Source organism: Eriocheir sinensis, chromosome 22 (genome assembly GCF_024679095.1).
Source record: "Eriocheir sinensis breed Jianghai 21 chromosome 22, ASM2467909v1, whole genome shotgun sequence".
NCBI classification, from domain to species: domain Eukaryota; kingdom Metazoa; phylum Arthropoda; class Malacostraca; order Decapoda; family Varunidae; genus Eriocheir; species Eriocheir sinensis.
Genome location: NC_066530.1, coordinates 19,243,887 through 19,264,291, shown reverse-complemented (window position 1 = coordinate 19,264,291; position 20,405 = coordinate 19,243,887). Strand labels below are relative to the sequence as shown.

General features: G+C 42.2%; 1 protein-coding gene across 4 annotated transcripts in view; it reads left to right on the top strand.

Annotated features, from left to right (window-relative positions):
- The window catches only part of LOC127002201 (myosin-VIIa-like), a 56,004-nt gene that overhangs the window by 2,528 nt on the left and 33,071 nt on the right, over positions 1-20,405 (top strand). The window contains exon 2 of one of the 4 annotated variants that reach the window (XM_050867905.1): positions 11,584-11,649. In XM_050867905.1, the coding sequence (XP_050723862.1) occupies positions 11,632-11,649 (18 nt within the window). In that variant the 5' untranslated portion in view covers positions 11,584-11,631. The other 3 variants (XM_050867902.1, XM_050867903.1, XM_050867904.1) reach the window with 3 other exon arrangements.

Genomic DNA, 20,405 nt, shown 5'->3' with positions numbered 1-20,405 from the left:
CATTCCATTTCGGGTATACAACATCTCTGTCACGGCGCAGGAGAGAGGTTTACTAAGGTCAGTGTCACCAACTCAAGTAATGCGACACGGATATCGACGTTCATCATTGTTTCTTGAATCGTTGGTTTCCTTCGCGTATGTCTCCGCCTCACTGACAGTTTATTACAAGGCATCACTCAGCATGTCCTACGGCACTGTGATAACTTATTAACTGTCAGCCAGCCAGTCACTTCCATTCATGTTCTATTGGTGTGTGCGTGTGTATGTGTAGAAGGTGAAGGCAAACGAGGTGTCGGGTGCAATTACGCTATGACAACACGACAAAAACTAGTACTTGACAAATGAGCATGCAGCGTGGTTCCTCTAGCTGCCCCTCAGGCCTTGCAGGAACGAGACGTGACCTATGACACCAAACTGACTGACAGCGTTACATAAGTTATATAAACGCATCCTGCCTACGACTTAGACGCTTTCAGAAAGGGAGTATCGAGGCATCTCTCCATCCGATTTTGACCCTCTTTCAACTACTCTTATCAGCTATTTGCAGGATCAGCGCCAGTGGGATATTTGGTTCCTCTTTTGTTTTTCCCCATCTCTCTCTCTCTCTCTCTCTCTCTCTCTCTCTCTCTCTCTCTCTCTCTCTCTCTCTCTCTCTCACACCGTCGAATATATTTTCCAGTGCAGTGAAAGGCAAGCATACTAAGTTCGATATTGTCAGACGCCTCCACCCCTCACATCAACCATTTCCAAAGGCCGAAAAGAAGATCAATCGCTTTCTAATGAGTGTTTTTTTTAGGTTAATGGTACAGAAGAATGCTCAAACTACCAGAGGGGTCACTAAACTACCGCTGCAAATGACCACAACTCCTACGGAAGCTTAGTCAATTGTGTGAAGCCTGCTTGAGCGACGAAATGTTTAAGAATACGACTCTGAGACATCGATTTTGACCATGGAATCGGAGGAAGGAATTAAGCTCGCCCCATTGTGTCTGAATACCAAATGTTAAACTTGAACTTCCTCTCTCGTATGAAAGTTCAACAGAAATACGTCCGGTTGAAATGGTTATAATAGTTACATTCTTTCAAGACATCCGCTGAAGAAGAAACCTTTCAACTAACTGAAAAATGCATTAAAACGAGAATACCTTGTGTGTGTATGTGTGTATATAAATAAATAAGGGATAAACAGTGTATCGTCAGTGGAAAGCGAAGTGTGTGAATGAGCAGAAGAGAGAAGACATAGACGAAGAAGAGGAAAAAGAAGAAGAAGAAGAAGAAGAAGAAGAACAACAACAACAACAATAACATAATCAAATAAATTAATAAATAAATAAATAAACAAATATTAAAATGTCGGTATGATAAGCCAACGGGAACTGACTGACTGACTGCTTTCTCCGCCATCCGCCAACCGCTCCTGTCAGGCTTCCTCCCCCCGCCTCCCGCCGCCTCTCTCCATCTCCAGCATAACACCCTCCAGCAGGTTCTTAGGTAGCGGGTTGCTTAGAGTCGTATTCACCTCGGCGCTCAAGCACACATATTCGACTAGGCTTTCGTAAGCGTTTTGGGCATTTCCAGGGGTAGTTTCATGACCCTGGTGGTAGTTTGACCCCCCTTCTTTACCATGAATGTGAAAAAAACACTTATAAAAATCCAGTTGGTCTCCGTTTTGGCCTTTGGAAATTATTGATGTGAGAGGCGGAAACGTCTAACATCACCGACCTAAAACAGAAAGATGTCCTGAAAGTGTTTAAGTCGTAGGCAGGAGGAACTACAGATACAGAAACGCTGATACAGTTCCATTTGAGGTACTTAATCTGATACTGTGATGATCTATGGGTTAACATGACAGACTTGTATGGAATCTAGCCCGTCAGACCTCATTCCAGGGCCGCGTATTCCCTATCTCCCTACAGGTATGTGTCTCGCACTCTTGAACGGGGCAGGTTACGTTAGGTTAGGTTAGGTTGAGTTAGGTTTGGGATAGGTTTGGTAAAGGTAAGATGCTTCCCGAGTAGTGATGCGTAATTTTGAGTGGGAATAACGATGAGAGTATTTTCCATAGCATCCCATGGTTAGTTATGGAGCCATGGCCGAGCGTTTTTACTCAGGGATCACATCTTAGAGAGATTGGATTATGCTTCCAGGCCCCATCTTCGCCCTCCCACCGCCCCGGGCAAGCGACGCCCCACCACGAGCGTCCGGTTCATCTCCAACTTTCCCTGTCGAGGCCTGATGCTGCTGATGCTGCTTCCGTCTATCTTACGGTGCCTGTCTGACTGCTCGGCCGGTCATGCGGTGGCTCGTAAACTTACATGCGTGTAGTAATGGGTAACACCGACTCACATGAGGGAATAATCGATTGTCGCATGTGCTATAGCCTCACCAAACCGAATATATGGCAAGTCGACCGGTCATGCAGCAGCTCGCTAACTTATGTGGGTGTAGCAATTGATAACACCAACTCATATAAGGGAATAATTGCTTGTCATGTGTGCTAACCTAACCAAACCGAATATATGGCAAGTCGGCCGGTCATGCAGCAGCTCGCTAACTTATGTGCATGTGGCAAGTCGACGGGTCATGCAGTAGCTCGCTAACTTATGTGCATGTGGCAAGTCGACGGGTCATGCAGTAGCTCGCTAACTTATGTGCATGTGGCAAGTCGACGGGTCATGCAGTAGCTCGCTAACTTATGTGCATGTGGCAAGTCGACGGGTCATGCAGTAGCTCGCTAACTTATGTGCATGTGGCAATTGATAACACCGACTCATTTAAGGGTATAATCGCTTGTCATGTGTGCTAACCTAACCAAACCGAATATATGGCAAGTCGGCCGGTCATGCAGTGGGTCGCTAACTTATGTGGGTGTAGCAATTATTGGTAACACTGACTCATGTAAGGGAATAGAATCATAATCATTTGTCGTATGTGCTAACCTAACCGAACCAGACATAATCTTGATATATCTTGTTATGTCTCGTTATTCCTCTTCGGGCAAAACATGTAAGACTAAACTGAGTGTTATGTAATATGAAAACAAAAGATTCATATTTCCATCAATCATTGCACTTTCGTCTTGAAGATATCTCGCAAATCTTACCGATCAAATTGCATGAGTTCATTCTTTTAAGTAACTTCCTTTCTCTGGCATTCTTCTACTCTCATTAAAAAGAAAACAATGCAAAACAAAGTGTGTGTGTGTGTGTGTGTGTGTGTGTTGGGTCACCGTGTACATAGCAAGAACAGCATCATCTAGCTCAGTACAGTAATCAGCATCAGCCAGTCAGTCAGCAGTACAAAGGCTTCTTCAGGTTCAGCGTTCCTCGTCCAGTAATCTCTCGCTCTCTCCCTGACCAGAACTTCAGCGGATACGTACCATTAAAAAAAACAGATCATCCATTCATTCCATAGTCAACCAGAGCCATAATCACGGTCTCTCTTGGACCCATAATCTCAAGCACAGTCACATTTGATAAGTCTTTCTTAGATGTTGTGTGTGCTAGTATTTCCATGGGTAGTTGTATGAGTCTAGCGGTAGTATGACAAGGCTTTCGTAGAGGTTGTGTGTGTTAGTATATTTCCGTGGGTAGTTGTATGAGCCTAGTGAAAGTTTGACACGGCTTTCGTAGAGGTTGTGTTTGTTAGTCTTTTCGTGGGTAGTTGTATGAGCCTAGTGAAGCTTTGACAAGGCTTTCGTAGAGGTTGTGTGTGTGTGTTAGTATTTCTGTGGGTAGTTGTATGAGCCTAGTGAAAGTTTGAAAATGCTTTCGGAGAGGTTGTGTGTGTTAGTATTTCCGTGGGTAGTTTATGAGCCTAGTGATAGTTTAACAAGGCTTCTGCATCTAAACGAATAAACTAATGGGGAGCATATACCCGGAGGCGCATGGCTTCATTCACTCGTCGCCTATACTTCCGACGGACGATATCCCTATGCAAGCTCCCATGCAGCCGCCCTATCCATCTCACGTCCTTCCCGGCAGAATTGATCGACTTTCCCCACCTATGAGTTACGCACCATGAACGTGAAAACAGTCATGAGAACCCGACTAATCTCCTTCGTGGCCTTTGCTAATAGTTATTGTGAGAGACGAAAGTAAGAATTACGAGCCTTGAACTTCAGCGCAGACGTGGCATTAAAACCTAACCATTATACATCCCAAACTTTACCTAGATCCTAATAACCGTCATTCTGGGGCACGAATTGTAATGCTCCGTGTAAGGACTGCCAGAGATAGCCGTCGAATGCTCAAACAACCTCACGTACACCCATAATGAAAACTACGTAAGAAGGAGAGACCGGTTTAGAGAGGTGGTTTATAACTAATGCAGATCTAAAGGTGAAAAAAAGCACCTCTCACCTGGAAAGTAAGGTCAGTTGCCTGGTTGGAAGGTCTCTCCGCTTCACTCCTTGGCTATGAAGTCCGTATGCTCAGACGCTTTCGGCTCTTACAAATATTTCGGATGGTCACAAAGGAGATTAGTCGGGTTCTCCTCATGTGTGTATTCCGCGTTCATGGTACAGCAGAAGCCTTGTCAAACTGTCCCAAGGCTCATAAAACTACCCCCATGGAAATACTAACACAACCTCTACGAAAGCCTGATCAAATTTGCTTATTCATGTATCTGTCTATATCTATCAATGTCTATCTATTTGCCTATATATCTTTCTTTTTATCTATATATCTATCTATCCACCTATCATCTATCTACCTATCTATGTTTGTCTATCTATTCAACTATCTATCTATGTTTTTTTTCTCTCTTTTTCAGGTTTTCTCTTTCATGTGGGTCTTCAAGCGTGACTTTCTTCCCTCTCCATTTCCTCTTCCTCCTCACCTCTTCTCCGGCAAGTCATTCCTTCAAGATCTCGATTCACGCTGACGATTCACCTTTTCTAATTTCTTTCTCTCTCTCTCTCTCGGTCGTTCCCTTTTCCAGAGCTCTCGTAACCTCCGTAATTATTATTTTGGCCACACATTGCTCTCTCCGCCCACACACACACACACACACACACACACAAAGCTAATCAGTACGTGTGTGTGTGTGTGTGTGTGTGTGTGTGTGTGTGTGTGTTTAGTCAGCATGGCCGCGACCTACTTGAGGGGCGTCCACTGTCAAGAGGAAACATGTCTATTATTATTTTTCTGTTGGGTAATACATACATACATACATACATACATACTGGGCTGTGTCGTAGTGGGCTTTTTTGTTTACTGTTTTTGCTAGCTTTGAACAATACATACACACATACATGCATACACATATACATACATATTAGCATACATATATACATAAATAGGTGTAAATCGTAATCGTATATAAGTGTATGTGTGTTGAGGTTCGCGGAAGGCCGAATGAGAGCATGTTTTGCCGCATTGTTTACTTAATTGTCGGCTGCCGGGTAACTGCCCCATTGAGAGCATCACCGGCGAACAGGTAATTGCAGCAACGGCAAACCCAGGAGGTGCCAGACGCCTCCCGTGGGTGTAACGCGGATCATCCTTGACCGTTTCCGGCTTAGCGTGTTCGTCATAGCTCAGGCGGATGGTTGCCGGCGACTGACGGGTGACATTTGTACCTGGCGGCCCCGGACACCGACCAAAGACTAATAAATGCCTCCACCTGTCGAGCGGCTGGGTTCTGGCAACACTGCTGGCGCCGCGACTCGCTTCCTTCCTCCTCCTCGCGGGTTTCTTCCATGCACTTTCGAACTGTGAGGAGGAGAGGAAACTGTGAAGGGATGAAGGCACTGTATTATGGGGTGACTGCTTCCACTTGTACCTCATTTAGTGTGTTGATAGCACCCAAATAAGAACAATAAGACTCCCTCCATCCATCCTCTCGCGGGTTTGTTCCACTTTCGAACTGTGAGGAGAGGAAACTGTGAAGGGATGAAGGCACTGTATTATGGGGTGACTGTTTCCACTTGTATACCTCATTTAGCGTGTTGACAGCACCTAAATAAGAGCAATGGACCAGTTTCACAGTTCCCCATGATGGGTTAGTAAGCTCCCAAACCAATACCAGAGCCTTCGAAATTTCCTTGTATAGTGTCTGGTGTTTATATTTAAGTTCACAAATTTGATGAAACTATACAGGAAAAGTCTTGTGTATTTAGTGTGGCATCGAAGACCTCACCGTTTTGGATTGTATGGGATTCTATAGTTTGGTTCGGGCTGTTACGAAGACACTGTGTTGGACTGTGAAATCGGCTCAATAACTCGCGGGTTTCTTCCACTTTCGAACTCAAGGAAACTCAAAGGAGGAAGAGACTGTATTACTGGGTGACTGCTTCCACTTGTACCTCATTTAGCATTATAACTGTACCCAAATAAGACGAAGAAGACTCACTGCTACCTCTCTCTCGCGGGTTTCTTCAGCTTTTCGAACTGTCAAAGGAAAAAGACTGTGAATACATGTTATCTATACGGGGTGACTGCTTCCTCTTGCATCTCATATAACATTATAATAGTATCGAAATAACAGCAATAAGACTCACTCACTCCTTCCTCTCGCTGGTTTCTTCCACTTTCGAACTGTGAGGAAAGGAAACTCAAAGGGATGAAGACCGTGAATTACATCTTATCTGAATGAGGTTACTGCTTACTCTGGTCCTTCATTCAGCCTCATAACAGTACCTCAATAAGACCAAAAGACAACGTCCGCTACCTTCGAAATGAGATGAAGAGAAGATGAAGACAACGAATCCATGTTATCAGAATGAGGTTACTGCTTCTTCTGGTCCTTCCTTCAGCCTCATAACAGTACCTCGATAAGACCAAAGGCTAAAAGACATAAATGGATGAAGGGCTTTAATAAGGGAGACATTCATAAGGTTTTGTTGGTAAGAGAACCGGGTAGGACACGAAGTTATGGGTTTAAACTGGATAAACTCAGATTCAACAGGGACATAGGCAAAAATTGGTTTACTAACAGGGTGGTGGATGAGTTGAATAGGCTTAGCAGTCATGTGGTGAGTGCCAATACAATTGTCACATTCAAAAATAGACTAGATAAATTCATGGACAGCGATATTAGGTGGGGTTAGATACACGGGAGCTTAGGGTCAAAGGAGCTGCCTTGTACAGGCCTACCGGCCTCTTGTAGACTCCTGCGTTATGTTATGTTCTTATGTACTTCCCCGACCTTCGAAGTGAGGAAATGAGATGGAGAGGAGTTGGAGTCAAGGTATAAAGAAAACGAATCCATGTTATCAAAATGAGGTCACTGCTTCATCTGGTACTTCCTTCAGCGTCATAACAGAACCTCAATACAACCAAAAGACAACTTCCCCGACCTTCGAACTGAGAAAATGAGATGAAGCGGAGATGATGCCAAGGGGTAGGCCTACAGAGACAGCGAATACGAGTTATCAGAATGAGGTTACTACTACATCTGGTACTTCTTTCAGCGTCATAACAGGACCTTAATAAGACCACAGACTACCTACCGTGAATTATTATAAGTCAGTCAGCTGGCGGGTCCCTGGCCATGAAAACAAGCGGTGGTGCCACGTCTCTCCTGCACGGTCACCTCAATCAATACTGGAGTAAATAATCTTTTTCCCCTCCTCTGTGTTTCCTCAGTACGGTTGTGGTACCCTGCAGGTGTTCGCTGGAGAGTTGAGAAGCAGAGTTTTGATTCAGTAAGGAGTATAACTTGGTGGGATAGAGGAGACTTCAATAGTGCATGGGCTACCGACGCATCACTTATCATTGCCAACAGAAGCAGGTGGTAGTGTAAGAGGGGCCGTCAGTGTGTGTGTGTGTGTGTGTGTGTGTGTGTGTACGGTAACTGTTTCATCATCCATGGCTGACGGAGGTGCAGAGAATGGCAGTCCTATAACATCCTTACAAACATCACACGTTCAACACAACCTGAATAATAATGAAAAAGAATAAGATGAGGAATGAAAGTCGAATGAACACACTATACATTTCCATTCCCTGACCATAGTAACACAAATACAAACTACGTGCATATATATATGTTAACTTATACGACAGCAGATTACGAAGAGGCAGAAAAATAAGAATGGATATGGAATGAATGTTTAGCCAATGCTTTAATATACGTTTTCCATTCTCTGACCATAGTAACAGAAATACAAACTACGTGTATATAGATGTAAACTTATAGCATAGCAGAGTGCGGGGAACCGTAGAATCAGAATGAACGTAGAATGAATGTGGGTGTAGCGCGTATCCTATACAATACGAACTACATGTATATAGACCTAACCTTCTAGCATAGCAGAGTGCGGGGAAGGCGGCAAAATAAGACTGAATGTAGAATGAACGTAGAATGAATGTGCATGAAGCCTATCTTATTATCCTATACAATACAAACTACATGTATATAGACCTAACCTTCTAGCATAGCAGAGTGCGGGGAAGGCGGCAGAATAAGACTGAATGTAGAATGAACGTAGAATGAATGTATAGCCTATAGCCTGTTAGCTTAGGCGAGGTATAGCGGGACTCCGGAGGTTCCGTTAGGTGGTGAACCGTGAGGAATGTTGTGGGCTCAGGCGGCGAGGAAGAGTACTTGCTTTTTTCACTCAACTCTCACGGACATCCTGGGAGAAAAACATTACTAAGTGAGAGAGGAGTGAGTGATGGAGGGAGAAGAGAGGGATAAAGGAAGGATGGGAAGGAGAGGAAAGGAAGATGATGGAGGAAAGGACGGGGAGAGAGAGAGAAAGAGAGACTGGCAGGCTGAAAATTAAAAAGTTTTCCCTTCCGCTGTCACAGTTGCCAGCATCCGTCCACTGATACCTCACAATCCATCTATTCCTACGCACTCTTTTTATCCCTGATCAACTTACACACGTTCCCAATAATAATAACACTGAGATAAAGCATTAAAATCACTGAAAGACATCACGAGCACATCAACAAGGCACATGACAACAGCGGATAACACAGAACAAATCGATATCATGTAGTTTGAACATATAAGGAAGACATGATTCAGTAAAGACAAGGGAAACGTCGTCATAGCAACAAGAGAAGCGGATAAACAATAGCTGTGAGACATTATATTCCTCTCCCATCCACTGAAGACGTATAAGAAAGTAGATAATCATTGGTGGCAACTTATTTGAACCTGCTGAAGAGTTGCCACCCTGTGTTTCTTATCAATACAAGCAATACAACGCCATAGAGAAGTAGATAAATAAGAAAAGCGATAAATTCTTGCTCTCCCATCCACTAGAGGCGAGTAAAAACTAAATATATATCTATGGCAACTTAAAACACATGCCGAGTTGAGTTGCCAAACTTGTCTTATAGTGTGTATCTTTATGTATCCAAGCTAAACGACGCCTTAGAAAAGTAGATTGGAATAGATGACCAAGAACAGTGATAGATTCTTCCTTTCTCATCCACTAAAAGGGAATGAAGAAGCAAATAAACATTGATGGCAACTCATAACACATGGCGATTTGAGTTGTCACCTTTGGCGTATAGATTATCATATTTTTCCACCATCACAAAGCCTTTCTCTTAATCAATTTTTACCCTTGTGTGGCGCAGCGTGTGAGAGGAACAAGTCTAGGTGCTGAAACGTTATGGATTGACACTAAAATCTGACAATAAGCCAAAATAAGAGCCAGGAATCGCCGCTGTACAGTTTAATGGTCAGAATTTTCCCAGTGTGTGTAGAGGCGGAACATTACATCAGGTGTCCGGTACGTATGTTACAGACGTTCACCTTCTCACTTGGTTAACCGTGAGCTCTGTGTATAAGAGTTAAACCATGTAGCAGCAAATAGGACATCAGCTGGCAGAAGAGGTAGAATAAGGTTTAAACTTCAACCAGGCTGTATATATATCACTAGAAACATTTGGTATATTGGTTAACTTGATTGAGTAGATGGCAGAACGAAGGGAGGTGCTTGTCATAAATTATTGTGGACATAAGAATATTCAAGCTTAGACTTCAGTTGATCTGTATCACGGGAAACACGATTTATTGGTTAGCATTACTCATGGCATTAATAACTGTTTAGAGAATAGAGGTTATCAAAGAAAGAAGGAGGGGCTTTCAATTCCACCCACAAGCAATATTAAAAGATAGTCATTCTGCAAAGGTACACAAAAGAAAGAAAGGTTTAATAAGGATAAAAACAAAGAGAAAGTATAGAAAAGTGTTTCGTCAGCCCCTCATTTCAGCAAGACACAATGTTAGTATTTATATATATCAGCTCTCGTGCTTGTGTGTTCTTTAAACCACTCCTGACGGAAGCCAAAACGGGTGAAAAAGAGATGACAGTTTCTAAACTTTCCAATACAAGCGATTAAGCCTTCCTCGTGCCCGCCGCGCCGCCACAGACCCTCTCAGCCGTACACTTTCTCCACGGGGACCTCCGCTGACAGCCTGCAAGTTGGCGGCGCGGCGCCCAACCTTGCTGAGGTCATACACGAGCTTAGAACATTACGCCGACAGCTGATGTCACTCCGTCCGGTACATCCTCAGGCAATATAATGAACAATAAAACACTTTTCTATTGTAATGTAACGATTTAGTACATTGATAAACCCCCAACAATGCCTGATAAAAAGCTCATTTCATATTTTTTGCCACAGTGGTCTATGGAAGTGACGGCAGATGTGGATTTGTATATTTCCGCTTTCCCTTGACCAGTCTCTCGCCTCAAAGAAAATAATGATAAGCTGGTTACGTTTCAGAATCCACTCGAGCAAGAACCTTAAACGAAGAGGTTATAGAAACTTTCCCTCATTCAGGTTTATCCGCTGCTTTCCATGTCGTTGACTTTTACCGAGATGCACGACTTTGCACGCCATTCGAAACCCTTGAGTCTATTTCGCCGTCTTATAAGTAGGTTAGTGGAGAACTGTCACATTACTCGGGTTAGTGTTACCAGATGCTTCCGCCTCTCACCCCAACTATTTCCAAAGGCCGAAAAGGAGACTAATTGGGCTTTCATGTGTGTTATTTTCACGTTCATGGTACACCCGAAATTGACCTCTCTTTTGGCTACTCTTTACTTTTTACTTTTGTGGGAGCTGCGAATAGCGTTTTTTTTTTGTGTGTGTGTGTGTACCCTTTTTGTTGCCCTTGAGCCGTATCCTTTGATGTAATAAAAAGCTTTATTAAACTTCCACTACGGTCATAAAACTACCCCCACCCCACCGGAAATGCCCAAATCCTCAACTCCTATGAAAGTCTTACCAGATATGTGTGTGCTTGGCGACTGATATGGTTAAGAATATGGTCCTTACACACACACACACACACACACACACACACACACACACACACACACACGAGCTTCCATTCCTGCAGTAGCATATGACATTCAAAACCTTTCTATGTAACTTTCAAAACACTGCACTTGCCACAATTTCCAGATACCACAATTTTGACAACGCATTATCAAACTCCAATTAAAAGATATCTCATGACAGGTGTTCGTACAGGTGTATTCGCTTTCACTAGACTGCAGCAGCTTCCTTCCTCAATGCCCCCCATCCCCCTTCTTCCCCCAACCACCCTCTCTTCCCTATCTCCCCAAGCGAAAAGAGCAAAAACTGACAGACAAACTTTCTCTTGCAGGTGTAGGCGCGCCACCCAGCAACCGGCCGAGAAAGCAACATCCACACCATGGTTATCGTCACAAGGGTAAGTGTCCCACGCAAGGGGTGTGTCCAAGGCCAAGGAACAGCGTTAGTGTGTCCTTGGGTGTGCTGGCCCGGGCGTCAGATTGGTTTCCTTAAGGGGGTCATCTGGGTCGGAGGGATATGAAAGGGGGGGGGGGGTGTTTCTTTTCCGTTGAGTTGGTGGTGTGAGGTTAAGGTGAGGGTGAAAGGAGGATGGGGATGGGGGGTGGAGTCGAGATGGGATGCTGGTTTTTATTGAGGCTTTTGACTCTATCACCTCCCTCTCTCTCTCTCTCTCTCTCTCTCTCTCTCTCTCTCTCTCTCTCTCTCTCTCTCTCTCTCTCTCTCTCTGTGTCTCTCTCTTTCTCACGCTTTCGTTCAGTCTTTATATATTTCTTTCTTTCAATCCTTCTTACTTGCTTGCCTGCTTTCTTGATCTCTCTTGCTTTTTATTTCTATCTTACCCTTTCATTTGCTATTCATTTATTCTTTCTTGCTTTCATTTTTTATCCATTTCTGTAGTTCTTTTCTTCCTTCCTCCCTTCCTTCCTTCGTTCCTTCTTTTCTTTCGCTACAAATGGACAAGCAGCCAACTAAATGCTTTCAGAAGATATTCTAGCATACTTATACAAAAGGGAAGCTTAGTACAGTATATCGCCCAAACCATAATCTAATACCTCAAACACGTAGGAAAGTATAGTCAGTCAGTGTATTGTTAGTGTAGCCAGAACCCCTCAACCCACCACCCCTTCCCTTCCTTCCTTGCCTACCTAGTCAATCCCACACACCTGCCTGAACTAAACGGGATCTGCACACCATTGCCTTTTATTCATTTATACTTCTCTCGTTTGCTTTTTTACCTGCTAACTATTTCCGCTCGTTGCTTGGTCTTTGTATTAATGGATTGGTTTAGGCTAGGGATTCTTAACTTAGTAATTTCCAAAGGGGTGCGAGGTCTGTTTAGGTTTACCATTGTTTTTAATCTGAGAAGGAATTTTATCTTTAGATGTAAGGAAGGCGTGGAGGGAAGGACCTATTAGAGTGGGCGTGAAAATTTAAAGGTTAAGAATCACTGGTGAAGGATGAAGATATATTGTTCTTTTAAGTTTTAATTCTGAGATGCTTCAATATTTCTCTCTCTCTCTCTCTCTCTCTCTCTCTCTCTCTCTCTCTCTCTCTCTCTCTCTCTCTCTCTCTCTCTCTCTCTCTCTCTCTCTCTCTCTTTGTCACGAAAGTCTAGATGTAACGGACGAAGGAAAGAGAGCAAGACAGAGACACGAAAAGAAGGAAAGAGAGATAAAAAAGAAAGGGAGAAATAGAGAAAGAAAGAAAAAAGATGGAGGAAGAAAAAAGACAGAAAGATAAAAGAAAAATAGAAGGAAAAAAGAAAAAAGAAAGAAGGAAATGGAGGAATAAAAAAATAAAGTAAAAGAGAGAGAGAGAGAGAGAGAGAGAGAGAAAGTAGTTCGTTTTTGCTGTGGTTTCGAAAATTCATTAAATATACTCGTTTCGTAAATTCGCTATACATAAACTTGTGTCTCGAATAAAAGTAAATAATAATAAAGTAAATAATAAAGATAAAGCAAGCCGCGAGGGAGGAAGTGAGTCATTTTTATAACGTCATTACCTCCCTCACCTGTTGGATAGTAAATTCTTTTTTTTTTTTTTGTACGAATTGAAGGACACACACACATGCTGTCTCTCTCTCTCTCTCTCTCTCTCTCTCTCTCTCTCTCTCTCTCTCTCTCTCTCTCTCTCTCTCTCGTTATTTTTTTCGTTATTTCCTTCTTTTCTTTCTTTCTTCTTTCCTTTCGCTTACTTTCCTTTCTTTCATTTTTAGTTTTTCTTTTTCTTTCTCTTCTTCCTTCCCTCCTTCCTTTCTTCCTTTCTTCCTTCATTCATTCATCCATTAATTTTTTCCTTCTTTCCTTTCTTCCTTTTTTCCTTCCTTCCTTCCTTCTTTCGTTTCTTCCTTCCTCATTTCCTTCATTCGTTCTTCTTTCCTTCCTTCCTTCCTTCCCTCCTTCCTTCCCTCCCTCCTTCCCTTCCTCCACGGTGCAATAACTGCTAAACACACACACACGAATTGCTCGTTTGTTTATTCTGAATCACTCCCAAACGCCTCTAATGATTCGCGGAAGTAAAAATGTAAACAAAAACCTAATGGCCGAAAAAAAAACTATACACCTTCCACTTATTCATTTGTAATAACGGTAAAGGAGGAAGAACAAGAACCTCCTAAAAGTAAGCCACATATGTTGAGTCTTTGCAGGGAACAGAAAATGCTAAGAATGTGAAATGGACGAATGGAGTTCCACGTATATCAAAATGAGGGTTCCAGTATTTGCATGTTTATATTATTGTGACTTAGTGAAGAGAAGGCGAGGAGTTTAAAGGGAATAAAGAAGGTAGAGTGAAGAAGTAGAGGAAGGAAGAGTGGGATAGAGAGAAAATGAGATTGAGAGAAGGGAAGAGGAAGGGTTAGGTCGTGAGAGAAGGTATCGGCGAGGAGAAAGAGATGTTAAAAGGAAGGGAATAAGAATGGGTTAAGGAGAAGAAGGAAAGCGAAGGGGTAGTGGACTAGGGAGAAATGGAGATAGAGAGAAGGGAAAAGGAAGGGTTAGGTCGTGAGAGAAGTTATCGGCGAGGAGGAAGAGATGTTAAAAGGAAGGGGAAAAGAAAGTGTTAAGGTAAAGAAGGAAAGAGGAGGAAGAGTGGACTAAGGAGAAAAGGAGATGGAGAGAAGGGAAAAAGGAAGGGTTAGGTCCGGAGAAAAAAATATTGTCGAAAAAGAAGTGATATTCAGAGGAAGGAAAATAAGAAAGGTTTAGGCGAAGGAGGAAAGAGAAGGGAGAGTGGACTAAGGAGAAAAGGGAGAAGGTGAGAGGGAAAGAGGGCGAGGGCGAGAAAAGGGATGAAAAAGCAAAGGTGAGAGGTCAATGTGTATCAAAAGCCGTGCATGGGTTGGACTTCGGAGGCAGCGAGTGAAGTAAACAAAACTGGGATTATAGCTGAACTGATAACTGTTAGAGAGTGAATGAAGTTACAAGGGCAATCAAAAAGCTGTAGATCATGTAATGGGAGTAAATGGTACGCGTTGCCTCGGTGCATAATCTCCGTCGCTCAAGAGTTCGGGTCCTCAAGAAAGGTTTCGGGATAGAAGGGAGTAGATAAAGGAATCGTTTGCTTAGGTATTTAGACAGGGAGTGATGTTACGGGTATATAGGAAGTGATTAAGAAGGTTCGGTTAAGGTTTGGAAAGAAAAGAAAGAAAAATATCGTTTGGTTAAGGATTTGGACAGTGAGCCGTTGATCCAATACAATATTTAAAGACATTTCACCACATAAGAAGGCTGGAATTACCGAGATAGAAACCTAATCCGCAAATTCTCAAGCCAGCGAGCACTGGGTGGCGCCTGCTGCTGGCTTTAGCGGCGAGACGTGGCGAATTGGCGAAGCTCCCAGGCAGAGGAAAGATCGACGTTCGTGACAGCATATATCTAGAAAATTTCGGAGCTTTCGTAGAGGTAGTGTTAGTATATCCATGGATAGTTTTATGAGCCTAGTGATAGTCTGACCAAAGGGGCTATTACACTGGGCAAATTTTTCGTGGATCTTCAGTCAAACCACGATATCCGCTAGCGTGGTTCTCATTTGTTTCTTGTTACTGCTGCTGCTGATGATGGTGAGCAATACCGTCGTCCTTCGGTGAAATCTACCGTAGCTTTGGAAGATCGTGGACACGTCAGAAAACCACGGAAATATGAGAACCACGCCAGCGGAAGTCGTGGTTTCACTGAAGATCCACGGAAAATTTGCCCGATGTAATAGCCCCTCAAGCCTCTACACCATCAATGTAAACAAACACTCATGAAAACCCGATTAATCTCCTTTGTGGTCTTTGGAAATCGTAGTTGTGAGAGCCGAAAGCGCCTGAGGATACGGACTTGGGCTGAACAGTGAACGCGCTTGTGGCTGAGGGCAAGGGACCGCGTTACAGGCTACTGACGGAGCGTTGAGCGTGTAAACAGGGGTGTCAGGCATGCAAGCAGGCAGTGTTCTTGTTGTGGCGAATTGGTGCAGTGGGTTCTTGAAGGAATATATCACCAAGTTCTCTATGTAATCTCTCTTTCTATCTATCTATCTGTCTGTAAGTCTATATCTATCAATCTATCCGTTTCTCAACAATCTCTATCGCTATCTCTATTTCTCTATCTTTCTATCTATCTCTACCTCTCTTTCTCTGTCTATCCATCTCTTTCTCTCTATATCTATTTCTTTCTCTATCTCTATCTCTTTCTGTCTATCATTTTCTTTGTCTGTCTCCATCTCTTTTTCTTTATCTCTCTATCTCTGTCTGTCACTCTCTTTCTATCTATCTATTTATCCCTCTATCTCTCTCCTTCAGAACATACGCATTAAGGGGGGCAACCGTTAAAAAAAAAAAAAAGGGTCGAGGGTTTTCACGGCCCGATGCAAAAGACCTTGGTGATGGCAGGCGAGGGCGACGAAAAAGCCCTAAGTCTTTTCCCACCAAGGACAAGAAACCGTCCTTGTACACACGGACCCTCGACACTCTAGTCACGAACCAAGCACTTTACATGGAGATAGCGACCCCCTCTTTTTCTTCACTTTAGTAACATCGAGTTTGTCTACTAATAGGTATGAGGTTGATTTGGTTAGTATGTAGTCAGGTAACCGGCATTTTTAATAAGTAAGAAGGTAAATAAATGTGCTCAAGAACATGAAGTAATCTGAAAATTGTCTAGAAACAGAGAATTTATGGGTGGGAACGTTCATTTTCTTTAGCATTCGCTCATTCTCCACTCTATCGTTCATGAAGTCGACGGTATTTTTTAGTAAGAAGGTAAATATTCTACTCCAGGGCATGAAATAATCTGAAAATTGCCTAAAAACAGAAAATTCATAAGTGGAAGCGTTCATTTTCTTAATCATTCGCTCATTTTCCACTATCGTTCATAAAGTAACCGGCATTTTTTAAACAGATGTACACCAAAGCGTCACAGTTGTACAAGGCAAAGACAAAGTTCGGGGCACACTTACACTAAAAACTACTCGTGGCCTCGGTGCTCATATCCGTCACATCAGCTTCACCAAAACACAAAAAAAGTTTCTCATGTATACAACAGTCACGCTCTCGAGGGAAGATAAGCATACATTGCCTCCTCTTGATTTTAATTCTGATAAGATTAACTCATTTGCTGTTCGTGGAATTGGCTTGAGTTTGCATTGCGAACACACGGATGGGAACTGACAACCCGGGGTCCCAGTTTTTGTAATGATTTTTTTTTTGTTTATTTTTACTTACTTTTTGCTTTTTTTCCGAGCAGCGTGTTTGTGTTGCAATTTTATTTTATTTTATTGTTTTTTTGTGTGTGTATGTGTTAATTTCTTGGTCTGTCTCTTTTGCATTCTTATATTCCAGTTTGTATGATTTTTCTTTTCAATTTATTTTTACCTTTTATTTTTTAAGAGCAGCGTGTTAGTGTGTTGTAACCATTTGTGTGTTTGTGTATGTGTGTGTTTGTATATGTGTGTTCATCCCTTGTTCTCCCTCCCTTGCATATTAAAACCGTTCCCTTCCATTCTTGATATCTGGAAGTGACGTGATACAAACAATCTGATATTTCGATGTCATAACCTCTATCCTAATTTTCGGGCAACATTGCAAGGCTCAAGGGCCAATGTGACGAAGATGAACACCGAGGCCACGCGTAGCTTAACTTTAGCCTTAGCTCTTCATTTTATAGCTATTCCACACCGAACAGTGTAATCATTGTAAAAGAAAGTGTAGCAAATAAAGTTTTACAATCCTTCTGCACACGACTTTCCACTCTTGCTCATCCTTATTCCGTTCAAATCCCTTATGCAAGTGTCAACCACCAGCATCTTCATTCTTTCATCCCTTCCGCTGCATGGTGAACTCTGAAGCAGCCTTCCTTCGTCCGTATTTCCTCCTGCCTACGACTTAAACTGAACGATCGCGAGTCAAACTAAGCTACTCTCCTCTTCATGACCATAGTACGCCAAATCTATGAAAACCAGACCCAAAAATCAACTCTTAACCACTAAAGTTCACCTACATAAGAGAACCATTATGTTAAAGAAAGTATATCATATTAAGCTGAACGATAGCGAGTCAAACAAAGCCACCCTCCCCTTCATGACCATTGTACACCAAATCTAAGAAAGTCAGACCCTAAAATCAACTCTTGCCAATGAAGTTAACCGCTCATCAGAAAACCAATCAGCGTTAATCAAGCGGTTCTACGTAAAAGTGTGGTAATTAAACGTACCATTACCACGAGTCCACCGCTTCGTCATTTTCTCGCGTTGTCAGATCTTACAATTTCTACCGCATGAAGTCATAAAGGTTAATGAACAAACTCTGATGGAATGAAGGCTGTGGGAACTTGAACAAAATAATTAGAAGCATATATACAATTAGAAATACCATTCGTGGATTATAAGAATTAACGCCCGAATCACAAGCTCTCCCTTCTTTGATCATTCCCTTGAGATTAATACCAAGAATATCAGTTGGCTATTTATTTTATTTCGTTACTATAGACTTCGTTCCTTACAAGCTTTCTATAAACAATTTTTTCTTTACGCTCATATCACAAGCTCTCCCTTCATTGATCATTCCCTTGAAATCAGTTCCATAAATATCAGTAGGCTATTGATTTCATTTCATTATCATATAGACTCCGTTCCTTACAATCTTACTATAATCCACTTTTTTATGGATTAGCACAACATAAAACATATTAACCTCGTCTCTTAGTAACAGTATGACCAAATAAGCCGATAAATAGTAACTGATATTGAAGTTTGTGGAATTTAATGAAGAAAAACAGTTTAGAAATTGCTGTTAGTTTTTTTTTTTGTGTTGGTAATAATTTAGAATGCGACTATATGCAGATGTTTAGAGTATCCTTACTGCAAATAGGAGAGAGAGAGAGAGAGAGAGAGAGAGAGAGAGAGAGAGAGAGAGAGAGAGAGAGATGTGTTGGGACCCGCATGGCAGATTAATGTTAAAAGATAGTAAAGATAACGTCTATCTTATCTTAGGGGGCAGACACGCATTCCAGCCTGCAATGGTATCGGCCTCTCTCTCTCTCTCTCTCTCTCTCTCTCTCTCTCTCTCTCTCTCTCTCTCGTTTTCTCCTTTCTAGCTTCCTCCCGCTCGCTTTCTTTTTTCTTTTTTTTTCTTCTTTTTTTTCGGTCCTTGAAATGCAAAATAAGCCAAGGAAACGAGAGAGAGAGAGAGAGAGAGAGAGAGAGAGAGAGAGAGAGAGAGAGAGAGAGAGAGACTGTATCCATGTTCATCGTATCCATGAGTTTCCCTCGCCAGACTAAATCAATACACACACACACACACACACACACACACACACACACACACACACACACACACATAACATTCCAGTGCAAAAAAGAACTGATATAAACGAACATATCAAACGAATTATTTTTATCACCGCAAAAAAACACTCATTATCAGCCGGCGCCTCCTGGAACTGACAGCGAAGGGGGTTTATCAGCGAGAGATAAGCTTTCCCGGCTCTTACTTAGTCGATACAGTCACCACACTACCTGGTCTCCCTTGCTAGAGTGACGTGTAGGTGACAGTGTGTGTTGGAGCGTCCGTGGGCTTGAAAATATAACGTTCTGGTGGTTTTACGAGTCTTAGTGTTGGTGATTACTTGTTCTCAGTGGAATCATAATATCAGAAATACGAGATTATGCATACAGGTTACCTCAGACTTGTTTCTCCTCGTGTATAGCTTTGGCGATTTTGCAATACGGGCAACTTTGTATCTAGTTAGTGACCTGTAATGTGTGCACCATAACTGTGCTTTTTTTCTAGTCCCTCAGTGGATTCAAAACCTATAAGTTACCTCGTCTAGTCTGTTCTAATAGTCTGTGGATTTAATGACTTCGTAATAGGGTCGGCTTTACATCTATTTCGAAGGCTATAGTTTGTGCGCCATAGTATTGCTTTTATCTAGTCCTCATTGGAACCAAAACAGACAGGCTACGTCCATCTTGTTTCTTCGAGTGTGTGGACTTCATGATTTCGTAAGAGGGTCAACCTAATAATCAGTTCGAAGCCTATATTGTGTGCGCTCTAGTATTGCTTTTTCTAGTCCTCAGTGGATTCAAAACATATACAGAGTACCTCAGTCTAGTTCCTCCTATCGTGCGGACTTCATGATTTCGTAAGAGGGTCAACCTAATAATCAGTTCGAAGCCTCAGCTGGTGGATCAACGATTTCGTAATGGCGTTCTTCCCATATTTAGTTCAAGGCCTAATGTAAAGTGCTGGAGCTTAATATTCATGCCTACCAGATCAAGTTTAATGGTTACTTTATCAAACAACGATCTTTTTACGGTAAAGATCATAAGTATAGATTGCTGGAATTCAGATAAGGTGTCACTCTATATTAAGTTCCTAGTGCCGGTAAATACAGGTGATTATAATGTAGGCTGCCTTAATATTGACGCTTATGGATCAAACTTAATGGTAACTTTATCAACCTTTTTTTTTGTACGATAAATATCACAAGTAAAAATTCTGATTAGCTGTCACCTTGTATTAATTTTCCAGTGCCGATAAACATCATATAATTTAAAGATAACAAACAAACAACGATTTTTTTTATATATCAAGGAAGAAGTTCTGATAAAATGCCAACCTATATCAGTTTTCTAGTGTTGATAAATACTCCAAATAACCTACAGTGTGATGCA